At 39.4% G+C, this 15,456-nt stretch overlaps 1 protein-coding gene across 3 annotated transcripts in view; it reads left to right on the top strand.

The window, feature by feature from the left end:
* The window catches only part of LOC6529385 (broad-complex core protein isoforms 1/2/3/4/5), a 51,669-nt gene that overhangs the window by 3,618 nt on the left and 32,595 nt on the right, over window positions 1–15,456 (top strand). For all 3 annotated transcript variants that reach the window (XM_039372891.2, XM_039372892.2, XM_039372890.2), the window contains exons 2-3: window positions 30–302; window positions 381–545. In XM_039372891.2, coding sequence (XP_039228825.1) covers window positions 153–302; window positions 381–545 — 315 coding nt within the window. In that variant the 5' untranslated portion in view covers window positions 30–152. The remainder of the gene's footprint in view (window positions 1–29; window positions 303–380; window positions 546–15,456) is intronic.

Raw genomic sequence — 15,456 nt, 5'->3', positions numbered from 1 at the left:
TGCTTTTCTCGCATTTCTCGCTTTTCCAGCAGGATACTACTGGATACACACCTTTAGCCAGCGTGTTGAGCACGCCAGAAGCATAAACAGAAGTCGGCAACAGAAATTTAGCCAGCAGGCTTGAAACGAATACGACCATCAGAAACATCGAAATGGCAGCGGTTCGAGGACATCAGTACTTCAGCCTGCGCTGGAACAACTACCAGAACACGATGACGTCAGTGTTCCAGCAGCTGCGCGAGGATCTCTCCTTCGTGGACGTCACCCTGTCCTGCGAGCACGGATCCCTCAAGGCGCACAAGGTATAGTATCTCCATAAACTACTTCTTATATATACTATAGAAACTGAAGCTAATCAAACTCTGTGTTCCCAACTGCAGGTCGTCCTGTCCGCCTGTTCGACGTATTTCCAAAAACTACTGCTCGAGAACCCGTGCAAACATCCCACAATCATCCTGCCCGCAGACATTATTTTCACCGACCTGAAAACCATCATCGATTTTGTTTATCGTGGTGAGATCGACGTCACCGAATCGGAATTACAGGTGAGTCGATACTAGATGTTTGTTTAGCAAGTGATTCTAAAATAACTTTAGCAAATACGAACGATTTGTTAGAAGACATATGGAATACATATCAATATAATACCAAATATGAGATCCAAAGCAATTTCATCTGAACTCTAGATCTCTGTCTAGAACTAAGACTAAGAGGATTCTATAATCGTGTATATATTTGCTGATATCCTTCAAAATTTGATACCTTAAAAGGGTATTTATAAGAAATCGCCTTTTATTTAGGGACTGCGTTTTGAAGGCGGTATTTGTTTATATATTTTTCGCAATTGAAAGGTACCATATGCCATATGATTTTTTCAGTTTTGTGGATAAGATAACTGATAGAAAGACTATTTTTGGGTTTTTTCTTCTTATCTGATATTCGTAGATCTCTATCTTTTGTAAAAACCCGAATAAAATGAAATACAGATTAATATATCAACAGTGCTACAATATATAAATTCAATTCAAATCGAGTGCTCTCCCAAATCGGGAAGGTAATATTGTTCAAATTCCAGTGGCCATCAGCTATGAAATACACTGCACCCACAATTACCACCTGCTAATCGGTTTGTCAACAAACAAAGCAACATCGAACTATCCAGACCACAAACGTGGTTCTTTTTTAAATTGAACGCACAAATATGAAGGGGTGCCGTATAGCACATATGTGCACAATTACTTTCAGGGTCGTTCTTATCTGGGCAGAGCCCCCACCACCACCCCCACCGAAAACCTCTTCTGTCCGAGCTCCCACTTTTCTCCAACATTTATCTGAATGCCACCCACCGCAACCGATCTGCTACACTGCAAAAACACTTTCGAGCGCTTTTTTGATTGAGTAAATATTCATACTAGTTTAGAAAGTATGCTTTGTATGTGGCTTTTAAGTTGAATATGTACTAAATTATAACATTGAATATTAAAGCTTATTAAGCTAATATCATGTTTCAGCTGAGATACAGAATTTGTTTGAATCTATATTGCTCTTGATGAAAATTATAGTGTATTTTAATGATAGGCCGACACTTACATACAGATATACATTATTTAACTGATTTTAGGTTTTATACTCGCCTGAAAAAGGGCATATTTTGTTTCCAGTGCAGCAACGTGCCTCGCATTGTTGCATTTGCTTTTGACGACAACGCCCCATTGTAATTGTCATTTGTGCGCTTCATTAATTTTCGTTGTTCCGATTCGCCCGGACATATAGACATATAGACTATATATATTAAATGGAGAACTACACCGTGGAGAGTTTGAGGGGGGAAAGTGGCGATGGGGGATGCACTTGGACTTTGTTGTTGCCACAACTCGTAATTAATATTGATTTCCATGCTCCGCGCACTGCAGCTCTACAAGTTGATCGATTTTAGGCCATAATAGGCTGGCAGGTCAAAGGGTTTAGGTTTAACCTTTGGGAAAACTGTGGGAACAGCAAATTGGGCTAATAAATTCCGAAACTAATTGGATCAGTGGGCGAATCCATTCGGTGTCCTTACAAGTTGCTTATACTTTTAAAAGTCAATTATTATTGATTAACCCATAAGAAATATGAATCGAATACTCGAAATCGGTTGCCTTTTGATTTCTAAAGTTTGTCACTGATAAACTTTCTATTGCTGAAACATAAAAGCTAATTTATTACCTGTTTTATTGTCAAACCATTTTATGAGTAAATTGTGTCTGGATAAAAATCTTTGTATTTGAGTGGAACATAAAATGTTCTTAAATGAAAAGAAAAGTTTTTCTAGTATTTGTAGGTAAATAGTAATAAAAAGAAATTTAAATTCTATAAGAAGAGATAAATTTCTTTTATAATAATTCCTAAAAGATTTTAGTTTAATTGAGGAATGCGCCGAAATCGCATTACTTACACATAATTAATCAAATTAAACATCTATAAACATTTCATCCATTTGAAAGTAAATAAAAATGTTAATGCTGTACAGCGGAAATCCGCTGCGCTGTTAAGTGTTAACATTAACTTATTTGAACAGCAACCGCTTAAGCGGGGACAGCAACCGCATTACACTAGCGGCCAACGTGCGACGTTTGCTCACTTGAGCAAATAGCCAAGCGCTCAACTTGCTTCGCACTCAAGTCGCCGTCGCTGAGAAATAAAAAATTACTCAAGCTGAAAGGGGGCAAGCGAACACGAAAAAAATAACTCAAACGGCGGTCCATTTCGACCCTCTCTCTCTCTCCCCCACTTGCAACCACACACACACACATGCAAAGTCCTCCTTCCGCCGCCGTCGACTTCCCATTCATGCTCTCTTTCCCCCTCTGCCGCCCCACACACCTTCATTTTTTCCACTCTTGTTTTTGTCACAGACGTGCGCTCCATTTTTATATTTTCGCTGCAAAAGTTTTGCCGGCCATCTGTCCACCCACCACCCTCCTGCTCCTTCTGCGCCTCCCCCCGCCATTCACCTCTACAAGTTGCTGAATTTTTTTGCGCCTCTTTCTTTTTCTTTTTGTTTTTTTTTCTGTTTGTGGGGACTTTTACAACTACAACTACAACTACAGCTTGTATCTCTTTCGTTTGTCGCCGTTGTTTCTGCACATGTTCTTGGAGTTTCCTCCTTCTCCTTGACTTTATGTACTACGTTTTTCTTCTTTTTCTCCCCTGTTTTTTTGGTTTTCCATTTTTATTTTCGCCGCCTTCTATTGTTCTTGTTGTTGTTGTATTTGCCCTTGTACTTTTGTACGTTTCAACCGCAACTTCTGTTCGCGTGTGTGTGTGTTTTTGTGTGGGTAAGCTGGAGCTTTCTTCTTGGTGCGTACTTTGTGTCATTGTGTGTGTTTGGGGATATTTTTTCTGTTGCTCTGTTTATAAAAATGTGTGTGTGTTGCCCCCTTTTTTTTTGGCGCGTCCATTTCGCCTTGAAAAATTGTTGTTGCGTGGACTTCAGATTGGCAATGCTAAGGAAAAATCGCTGTGGAAAACGGGGGGAAAACGAAAAACTTTTCGTACTTTTGGACGCTGTGCAGTGGAGTGTTCCCAGAACGAAAATGAAAAACAAATTTTGTTTTGCCAAACTTGCTCATTGTTGTTGCGACTGCCCAAGAATATGAGTTCTTGTGCAAACTTTTTTAACTACCCAAATGAATTACAAAGTCAGCTTAATTAGTTAACATTTAAGTGGGACTATGTACTGCTTAAATTAATTCTTTAAATTAAAACGAAATATAATTTCTTAGGAAAAGTGTAGTATTGAAGCTTTCTTAACTTTAAATTAAATTTATGGCTCAAGTTCTTGGTCATATTTGTGTAGTTTTTGTTTTTTAATTACCAAATATCCTTCCTGAAATAAATTGCATATTTTTCAAATTAATTTTTTTATTTTTAAACTTTAATTGCTCTACAGTCTCATTTTAAAACAATTAGTGCAACTCCTTTTGCCGCAAAAAGGGTTCACCCCTAAAAAAGGAAAAAAAGCTAAACTTTTTACGCTTCAAGGCGGGCCGTCTCGCTCGCTCTCGTGCCGGTTGACCCCGGCGTTGCCACTTTTCTTTCTTGGTTTTATTTTCTTGTTCTCTTTTTGGGGTTAAGCTCAGATTCGATTTTCGCTAAGCGTTAATTAATGCTGGCGCTGCTTTAATGCTTTTAGCAAACGTGGTCAGCCAGCACACACGCACACATGCGCAGATGATTTAGTGTTGCCAGTTGCCCTAGCCCCCCTTAAGCCCCCACAACCCCCCAAAACCCCGCACCGCACCCACTTTTAAATGCATGTGTCTGCCACGCCATGTGCTTTGGTTATATTTATTGCTATGTATTTTTTGTTTTGTTTTTTGCGCTTTTTTTTTTTTTTTCTTTTTTTTGCATACCAACACTTGAGGGTCTTCCCACTGCGTCGTGCCTCGAACACCCAACCACCCACTTGGTGCCACCCCCTCCTTTGCCCTTATTGCATGTGTGGTACACTGTATTTGTATTTGCATGTACATATATATGTACTTTTCATATCGTAACTGCTAAAACATTTAAACAGTATGATATAAATGCATTACAAAGCATTATAACAATATATAATTACAAAATAATATATAGTTACAAATTTATTTTAATAATAACAACTTACAAATTCATGTTGATTGTTGACCGAGTTAGAGAAAGTTTTTTTTATTTTACTTACAAGTGTTTCTCTCTGTGCACTTCTTTCCTTTCTCCCTCGCTCCTTCACCTTTATCTTTGGCCAACTATGTGAGCAGCTGAAACGGACAGACACGGACAACTACAAGACAGAGACGGGGAATAAGGTGGACATCAGCTAGTGGGGTGGCTCAACACCACCCGCACTCGCTCACTGTCCCTATCTCTCTCTTTCGCTCTCATTTCCCCTCCCTCGTCTGAAGCACTTGGGTTGCATTTTTTCCGATTTTTTCTTTCGTTCTTTCTTGCAAACAGAATTACGTGTTTTTTTTTGTATTTTTATGCTGAGTGAGAGAGCGAGAGCGCGCTTGCAACTTTGAACTTTTCGAAGGAAACGGACCAAAAGAAAAAAAATCGAAATTGAGTAAAGCGCAAAGAAAAAATTTTTTTGCCCGCCTTTATGTGTGTGTGAGTGCCCCCAACAATGGCCGCTGCTCACACACACACAGATACAGCTCCATACACTTTCATTCTCAGTCCAAGTCGTAGCCTTAACCACCCAAAGCCCCCACCTTCCCGCCTACCACCTCCGGGGTCCCACCCCCTCTGCGGACGACGCTGCGTCTGTCCAGTTCCATCAGGATTTTTTTTCCCCGTGTTCAACTTTTCGTCCTGTTTCTTGTCTTCGCCGCTCTTCTTCGTGCTCGCACTCCTTGCTGCTGTTGTTGTTGCTGCTACTTCGGCCAAAGAGCGCAATTTTTTTGCGGCACACGGAACGTGCATTGTTTTTGCCGCACAGTGGGATGAAGCGTGAGAAATTGTAACTCATTTTTAAAATGGATTACATATTGAAAAAATTGAATTTTTTAATCTAATGCAAAAAGAAACATGTTAGGAATTGCCCAAAATAACAATCATTAGTATTGTTAATATTATTTTAATTTTTGTGATCAGCTCACATATTTAAGTTTAGTTTATCTAAAACTCACATTTAACTTTTCTAATCTATTCATGGAACACATGAATATTCAAAAACATGCGGTCTTATGGGATGAGGCGAGGTATTACTTTATTTATTAAACCGACTAAAAGTATAACTATAGACCGAACCTCGCTTGAATGTTTTTAAATGGCTCAAGGAGTAAAACCAAAAATCAATTTCCTGGCTTTGCTTTGGCTTTCAGTTAACTTACGTCCAGAAACAGCTTCCAATTAGAACGGCATGGGACCAGTTTGAATTTCCAATTCATCCGCGCAATGTCCACACCCATTTTTACATCCATGTTGCTTGTCCTCGCTTATGGTCATTCTGGAATACAGCTACAACAGTCATGTACGTCCTTCCATCAATTGCCGCACTATTCCATTTTTTTGTTCTTGCCCATTGTTTTTGCTACTGGCTTGGTGTTCTTGGGGAAAATGGGGAGAAATGTCTACGCGACACCCAAACACAAATCATGGGGTTCTGAGAATGGGAATTCATCTCCAGTTAATGGGCGTCGCGAGTCGGAAGTCTGAGTTTGAGTCGGTTTCTGCGCTGGGCATTTTTTTTCGGAGTGGGGGTTTCTGTAGATGGTCAGTGTGCTGGTCATTTTCTAAGGGTGCTATGTACTGTGGGTTGCGCTATGTATAATTTGCACTCATTCGTTTTTTTTTATTTTTTGTTTTACTTCCTCGTTCTTTTGGTTTCCCCGAAACGAGTTTGTTAAGAAATGTGTTTTACTCATCAATAATGCAAATTGTTTTCAGTGCACTTTTGTTGCACAAGTTCATTCAAGTGTCACTCGTTTCACATGTGGTACCATAGTTTGAAAATGCATTGGTTCATTTTGAACCTTCCATAGAATTATATGATATTAAAATGCTTTATTTTAATCGTTTCAAATTATATTCAACGGTCAGCATGGAGTTTTCTGCTTTCATGTTAAAATAAAAGCTTGATTAATTTCGAAAATGTAGGATTGCGAACGAAGGTATTTTTCAACAAAATGAGAATACATACACTTTATGTGTAGTACACCACAGCGTTTTTCCCACTGTGCGCGTGATGTGCCGCAATTTTTTTCCTCGGCTTTCTTGCCCGCAATTTTTTTGCTGTCGTTGTTGTTGTCAGTTGGCGCTCAGGCTCAAAGTTTCTTCTCATTTTTTTCCAGCCTGCTTGAGCACTTTTCTGAGCTTGGGTGTGTGTGTGTGTGCGAGCTTGCTTATGTTTAATTTTTTCGTCTTCTCTTTATTTCTTTTTTTTATGTGCAGAGAGAGTTCTGCCGCCGCTGCTGCCGCCGCCGCTGCTGCCTTTGCATTTTTTCCGATTGCGACCGATTTTTTTTCGCCACCGCTATGTATGCTATGTGTGTGTGAGTGGGTGGGTACGGGTGTGTTTGTGTATACGTGTATGTGTGTGTGAGTGCTTTTGCTCCTTTGCTTTTGCTTTTGCTAATCGCTGGCGTTGTCGTCGTCTTTTGGCATCATTCTTTTTATTTGTAATTCGGTTCATCATCATCGTTCATCGTTCTGTCGCACATGTATGTAATGCAAAAAGCGCGGGAGCGAGCGAGAGGCAGATAGATCTGAGTGAGATTTCTTGTGTTGTTGCTGCCGCTGCTGATACATTTTTTTCTGTTTTTACATTTTTTTGTTCGTACATTCCGCCTCCTTCTACTTTTCTTCTGCTTCTTTCTTCTCTGCAGCGGCGGCAGCGGCGACGACGGTCAATTCTGCCAAGCGCTGCGTCGCCAGCCATCAGACAACATTTGTATTTGTAGTCGGTGGGTCTCGCGCTTTCGATCTCTCGGACAATCGGAATTAAAACGGTCTTGAAAACTCGAAATTCAAAGTGGCAGCAAGCTTACAAATATTCCTTAAAATCGGGGAAAAATTCAAGAAAGGAACCTTGTAAAGCGCATTAAAACCAATTAAAACCTTTTATAGCAGTGCCAAATGAAATCATCAAATTAAAAACTCACATGTGCTGAAAATAAAACTCGGTTCGGTCTCTCTCTCCCACCTGATCCCGTTAGTTGTGTAGCCTGCTCTCGCGGGAGCTCTTTACCGCGTTCTCTCCCACTGTCGCTCTCTCTTAGCAAACTGCCGGCTGCATACGTTTTAAAAATTAGCAAAAAAAAAGCTTTACGTTTCACATTACGTAGTAAAAAGGCATTCCCACACACAAACAAACAAATCGAACAGTACATGTGCGATTATTCGTATTATGATTGTGTTCCGGTACATAATTTTGTAGACTAAATATTTATTGTGCATTCGCCTTTGGTCGCGTTATACGCGTGTGTTTGCTCTCGCGCTCAATTGTTTACTCCTCTCCCTTTGATTTCAGTTCTCCTTTTTTTAGCAAATAACAACAAATAAAACAAAACTCCACGTGCTGATAAACATTATTGAAAAGGAGAAATAAGCAAATATAATCTGCTTATCACAACGATTGCGTCCCACAATAAAAATATAATACACTTTGTTGTCATTCATTATTTGCACGTTATTTCTATAATTTTCTCTAATTTGATTTTGGGTAAAATGTTACCGTTTTTTGTATGAATTTAATTCCGTCACGTCGTCTACTACAATTTGTCAACTTTAAAGCGAAAAGCAAATCGAAATCAACTAGGCTTGGTTCCCTGGAATAATTGACCAGCTGTCCTTCGATCAAGGTAAAAATCCACCTTTTCAATTTCGTTGCTTACTTCTGGGCGTTCCTTGTGCAGCCGCCTGTACTCAAAATATTCGTATTTTTGGGGGCTAGGCCACATTAAATAATGCCATTAATTAGATATACCTAACCCAACGCACAAACACAACCGCACAAAACACACCCTCGCACGCACACTCACACACACACTCGCAATTAGCGACCATCAGAACAACGGCAAAACTGAGACATAACAAAAGCTCACGACAGAAAGAAATAACTGTAGTGGAAGTTTCGCCGGATTTCCCAACTTGGGCGCACCCAAAATGGTCTTTCGCGTGGCCTTTGGTTTCAAGGATCGTCCTTATCGATAGCCAATTAGAAGTCGAACTTACGAAACCGACTAATAACTACCCAGTACTAAACTAATGATCTGGGTTTACAACGGATTTTTAGCATATTAGAATAAATATGCTATATCAAATAAATATCTCAAATCTGTTGCGAAAATATACAAATTTTGGTTAAATTATTATTTTTTATTTCTTATATAAAACCTTATTTAACTGGGCTTGTTTCGGTTAACGATCAAAATAACATTTAAATAAATTTTGATTGAATATTTTAAACTCGTTTGTCTTATCTTGTATAATTTAAAGAAAGTACAAAATAAATTTAAGGTATTCAATTGAAAGCCTAAATAGCCACGGTTTTGAAATATTTTTAGTGCACGGTTGCTTATGTCTGTTAACGATGTTTAAAAATGTCCAAAATTGAATTATTTATAATTCCGGAATAGTTGCTTCATGGAATATATTTGAAATGTGTGCAGTTTTCATTGTTAAGAATTTGTGCAAATTGGGATGTGACAGGTTTTCAGGAGACACTGCATTTTGGTGGGGTGTTATAAAATCGTAATAAGATCCTTCTGAAAGTTTCCCCTTTTTCCCAAATGCTGCTCGCTGCAGCAGCAATTAAACCTGGTCATAGGAAAGAAATCAAGCTTTTTGCAGCATTTCCTTGCTTTGATGTTGTTTGCTGAACTTGGAGTACAGATTTCCACTCGAGCAAACTACTCGAAGTCGCCTCGCTGAACTGCAATCGATTGCAGTCCGGCAAAAAGAAAAGTTCACACATCAAGCAGCGCCAAAGTTCGGCGAGTGGCTCCAACAAATCTATGCGGCTCTTGTAGTGCACATATAGAGAGGCCCAATCGCCAAGGGGAAAATCGGGGAATGTGTACGTGTATCAGAGAACGATCGCGAAGAAATTAGCAAAAACTTAATGACCATTATGATGATGCCGCGATGGTAATGATATAAGAACAAAAGCCTTTCAAATGATATAAAGTCCAGGCAAGTGCAAGTTGCGACGAGGTATCTGGGTGGAGTCGAGCGAGCAGATGAGCTGAGTATGCCTAGCAAACTATGACCCCAGCGCCCCAACACCCATCTCCAAACCCCACTATGGCCCCCCAACCACCTCCACCCTGTGGCCCTCCATCCAGAGGACCAAGAAATCGGTTGAGGGCCGACCGTCGACGACGGCGACGATTATGCGCCGGATTGGCCTCACTTGTATACAATGGCGGGTTATCAAGTCCAAACAGCGGCCCAACCACTGAGCCCTTTCCCCCTTTCGTGCACTGGAAATAATGGGTATGCAGCTGCTCGAATGTGGATCGACTCATTCCAAAAAACTTTGCAAAGGAAGGTTTAAGGGTCCATGATATCTGCAACTTAATATACTTTACGCATGTAGTTCCAATATAGTAGTTCTATATGAAGATCTTTAAATACTACCACTTGTAGTTCTATACTACAGATTCAGATATTTTGGATTGATTTGGTTTAGTTTCCCAAACACACCAGCAATCCCAAGAATCGAATGAGAACTATTTTCCATTGGTATAAAGTCATGTTGCTAGTTGATAGATAAATATAGATCGAGCCTAGAAAGGTTAAATAATATCATATCATATCATACTTTCAGAAATAAAAGTGCATTATCCTATAATATTATTTAATTCAAAAATAAATATTATTTATGTTCTTGAGTGGCAGAACTTTTATAGTTCTAAGTATGAAAAAGTTGCCGAAAATGGTTTGATATCATATAATAAACCAGTATCATGTCTGAAAGCTTTCGTTTCAGTTACATTTAAAATAATGTTATGTATATTGTAATTTGGCAATTGCCATATACAATGTGTGATTTCGACGGAGCCTTTGGAATATGCGTTCATATATGTATGTGCATTTTGTAAGGTGATATTCCTGAATACTTGGCGACTACAGTGTTAAGATCATTAATCCGGACAATGGGCCTGTTTTTGCGAGTGTGGGACGGGTGCGAGTGGTTGCTATGTGGGCTATTGGATGGTGGGGTTTTGGGATGCGGGTGTTTTCTTTTGGAGGGAAAGGCAGGAAGGAGGAGGGGCAGGGAGAAGGGACAGGGAGGAGGACGATACTCGCTCAAGCATCGCTTTTGCTTATCACAAGCCTATTGAGCGGCTCTGGTTGTTGTTTTTGTCTGGACAATGGAGGCGGAGGGGGATGAGGAGGAAGGGTTGGGTGGGGGTGGTGCAAGGCGGCTTATTGCCCCCCTCCACCCCGTACCGACCCCGCTCGCTGCGCCGCACTCACACAGTTACAGATAGCGTAATCAGGGTATTTCCGTGCTGTGATTTTTATATTTTGTTTCAATTTGTTTCCTTTTTATTTTTTTGCTGTTTTTTGCCCCATTCCCCATATCATTTCACTCAGGGAGTTTTCAGATGTTTCCCTGCATTCATTTGCCACTTCTTAATTTCTCTTCAGTGCTTAAATGAGTCGCTGGCAAGGGGTGGGTGGAAGTTGTAAGGCCAAGAAAACCAACCCCCTGGGTGGGAAAAAGGCGAAAATTTACTCAAGAAAATCAGAAGAAATGTAAAACAACTGGACAGGCATTTTTATTTCATTTCATTGCTTCTCCTCTATTTGTTGCTTTATTGTTGTTGCTGGCATTGCCTCACCATTTTTTAAGGGTGCTACTTTTTGTCTCCCTCGCCGCCTTCTTTTCTCTATAGCTTTTTTTCCCCCTCCGCCCTCTTCTGTTTTTTAATCGATCGGATTGGCGAGCGTTGCGGCGCAGCCAGAACATCAATCACAGTCAGCGGCAGTTCAGCAAAAGCAAAAGCAAGAGCAAAACACAACCAAAAAAAAGTCTCGCAACGGGGCAATCCTGCAGTCAAATCAGATAATAGAAATAAATAAACTTCTAAGCTGAAATTATGGCAAAGGCAAACAGCTTAAAGTTCACCTCGATGCCTCCAGGTATGCTTCATCGTTTTTTGCTGCCGCTATCCGAGGAAAATATATATTTTTGCTATGGAAAAGTGCGTGGAAATGGCGGAAGACTCAGGATTTATTTTTCGACCAAAAAGGATTCTCGTTTTTAATTCAGACGCATTTAAATGCCACCTAATCTTTGGTGAAACATATAATTCTTCTTGATTAGATTGAATAACTCTTTCTTTTTGTAGTCAGTTGATGCTTGCAATTGTTTAACGTTAGTAGGTTATAGCTAACAGCAACATGGTGTACATCTTAGATTTTATAACTACTTCGTTTAGTAATCAGTTCACAGATATCAATCCATATCAGCCATTGCCAACAAATAATAGGTGAAATCAATTGGATCCTGGGCACAATCGGATGTTGCAAATAACTTCATCCGATTCTCGTTTCTAAGGACTTTGTCCATCCTCGAAACTCCACAATACTATATAATGCATTGCACAATTCCCGTTCGGAATTCAAATTTCAAACGATTGCGTTTATTTTTTCCCTACAAATAAACTGAGACTCACCACCAATCACCACCCCCAACGATTCCCCACCCCCCGCACAGGCCCCAAAGCCCCCAATCCATGGTATTCATTGAACAATGCTATATAATTACATAAAAGTCAGCAGCTTGCTGCTTGGCTTGGAAGTGAAAAAAAGTGGCCAGGAGAAGGAAACGAAAGAACTCTCCTTCTCATTGGTGCCAAATGGAAAAGTCGCTTGTTTTAATTTCTCTTTTTCCACATTTTTTCCCGAAGCACACCCAAAAAACCAAAAAACAAAAAAAACAGAAGGGATAAAAACAAAACAACAGAAAAATCCGCAAGGAGGAAAATATTCTCCCAGCGCCGCCCACACAACTACTAAATAACCGATTTTTTTCGGGTACGTTTCCAACTCATCAGCAGTTTTTTGCTGCTGAATTTTTTTTCTTTGGCTTGGCTTTGGGTTTTTATTTCTCAACTAATCCCACACCTCCGAAGCACCGAACCTCCGAACCACCGGGCACACCCAGTGATTTCATGATGCCTTTCCCTCCCCAAAAGTGTATATATATATTTTTTTTGTGTTTTTTTTGGACCGAACCTCTTCGTCTTCGTCCCTTTCTCGATTATTTTTGGCCACGTTTAAACTGGATTTGTTGTAGTACAAAGATATAGATTACAATTGTTGTTGTCCCAAAATGGTATATAGTTGTTTGTTTGTATGGACGATGGTCTAGGGGCATATTATATAAAGAAAAGGTTTAAGTTTTGTTGTGTTCTGTTCTGTTTTTTTTTTACTTCGCAGACCGTCCCATTTTCGCCGTGCTTCATTGGACAAGCCTCCTTCCCATTTTTCTCCTTTCGGTTATACAGTCGGGCCACCCCTTAAAAATCGGTCCCTTTATTGTTCCGAGGTCCTTGAATCGAACAAGCAAATCCTCAGCTTTGGGCATTCAATAAACTTGAACCCAATAACTTAACTGATAATTCGCGATAACAATCTAAATTAATCCGGAGATGATACGTTCTAAAGAATGATGAATTATATTACTACTATGAACTACGTGTCTCTCAGTCGAAAGTCCTTTTTGGTATGTTATAACTATAATCCCTAAATTGCCTTTTGTATCGCATTATAATAATATGAATTGTAAATGTAGTAATATGTGAAATTTTTACAATTAGTTGTTGCCACTTTATGCGAAATTCTTACAAAACTATACAGGCTTTATATAAATATGTTCTATGTTGCATACACATGACGAATATCTTGGGGTCTTCCCATAAGTCATCAATTTAAAACTCAAATACAGATATATATGTATATAAATATATACGATTCTTAACCTTACAATCAAATATGAAAATGTGGCATTACGTAGCAACTAACAGTCATTAAAAGTCCTTCTATTTTTCTGTATTTTACTTTCCATCAATCTTTAATAGTTAGCCTGTATGGGCGCAGTACATTTTTTATTAATGGACCCTTTACTAAGAACACGCATTGCTTTAGGAAACAGGAAGTATTCCCTTTGAAGCGCCTAAATGTAGGCAATAAGTGGCTTGTGGGAGTTAAAGTGGAGAATTATGAAAAACGAAAGCGTTATTTGAACCTGCGGCAATGTTTTTGAAGTAGTTGAATCAAAATAAAAGCCACGAAAGGGGCGAGAATCAAAAAGAGCTCACACATATTCCGCCAGGAAGAAAGCACAAAGCGGAGGCGCGGAGAAGAAACACAAACACAAAGGAAAGAAGACGGCGAAGGAGACGGCGAACTCCTCATGTGACCGAGTAATAAAATAGCGACGTTGCGCACAATGTAAATAAAAGTAAAGTGTGAAAGCAGACAAAGCCAAAGGGGGGAAGAAGAATAACAAAAAGCGAAACGGCAAGCCAAGGCCACATAACATAACATAAAATAATAATAAAAATGCCGGCCGCTTTAAGCGGCTGATTTCTGTTCCCGTCTATCCGCCATCTCTTCATCTCCTCTTCTTTTCCCCCTTTTAATATCCACAACCTCCCCCGCAAGCACACATATACACACACACACGCGCGCGAATTTTCTATCGTCGCGTACTATTTTCGTCAGTCAGCTGCTGCTGAGTCCCGTTACTTACTTCAGTTGCCCTCTCGCTTCTTTTGCCTCCTTCGGTGCTTCGCCTTCTTTGAGCACCTCGTGCAAGCTCTCATATGTTTTTCCGCCGTCTGCTTTCACGTCGCTTTTCCCCCGCCTTTATTATGTATTTTGATAATACTACCCCAAACACCAACTTCTTGGCAGCAGCGAATTTGTTTTTTTTCCATTTCATTTTTCCGTCTTCCTTCTTCACGTATGCTAACTTTTCTTCTCTTGCCGCATTTTTCCTGCTTGTACTTAAAGAGGACCTTAAAGCTTGTAAATGTGCTGCATTTTTAGACTGACTTTAAACTGCAAGTTTCTCTGCTTATAAACTTAAAAAATAGTGAATTAAAATGACATTTTCATTTGGCAATTTAAATTATGTTTTCAGTCATTTTCTTCTCTTTAAGAGTTAAACATTTTTCTGTACCGTTCACACTTTTCTGTCACTTTAAGTGAGGAAAATGAGGATATCCCTTTCAAGGTCGAATTTTCTATACAGGATGGAACTTCTCAAAAGGTGGAAAATATTTCAGTATTTTGCTTGCTAACCATTTTAATGTGAGCTTCAAATAAAGAGCTACTACATTTTCTGACTTATCAAGTTAAATTTGTAATTTGTATTTATTTATTGATAGACAATTGTTCAAAACGTAAACTTGGTAAACAAAGAATGAGTAGTCGTTATCCAGTTTGTATAAGTTTTAATCACAAGGTATTAAAACTTGTTCGCTCGAAATGCAAACCAAAGTATACAGTTAGCATTGGAGTATTATAGTTGGAAAGCCAGTTCTTTCTAGCATTTGATGTGTCCAAATTTTCCTGTTTTCTTTTCCAAGTTTTCTCACCGCAAAATTTTTTCGTTTATCCTTGCTCTGCAGTCAAATTAAAAATATGTGGTCTACTTTTGGGTGGCATGCAGCAGCAAAATGGCCAACAACAAGCGTATTATTATTGGTAGCAGCCAACAAAAAATGGACAAAATTTCAGACCCACAGAGAAATGAAGCAGGAAGAAAGTGGTCGGAGAAAGGGGTTGAAAAATTCACGAAGCAAGCACAAAGCAAATTTTGAAGAATTTTTAATTAAAATGCAAGGCAGCTTTTATATGGTTGTTGCTGCTGCTGATGTTGTAATTCTGTAAACTAAACAAAGAAAATCGGGGAAGGTGAGAGAAAATGCTGCGGTTTTTGGCCACGAGCAGAGCGCGTAAAAGTAGTTA

The sequence above is a fragment of the Drosophila yakuba genome, chromosome 2R, assembly GCF_016746365.2.
Source record: "Drosophila yakuba strain Tai18E2 chromosome 2R, Prin_Dyak_Tai18E2_2.1, whole genome shotgun sequence".
Classification (NCBI taxonomy): domain Eukaryota; kingdom Metazoa; phylum Arthropoda; class Insecta; order Diptera; family Drosophilidae; genus Drosophila; species Drosophila yakuba.
This window is presented reverse-complemented; position numbering and strand designations above follow the sequence as displayed.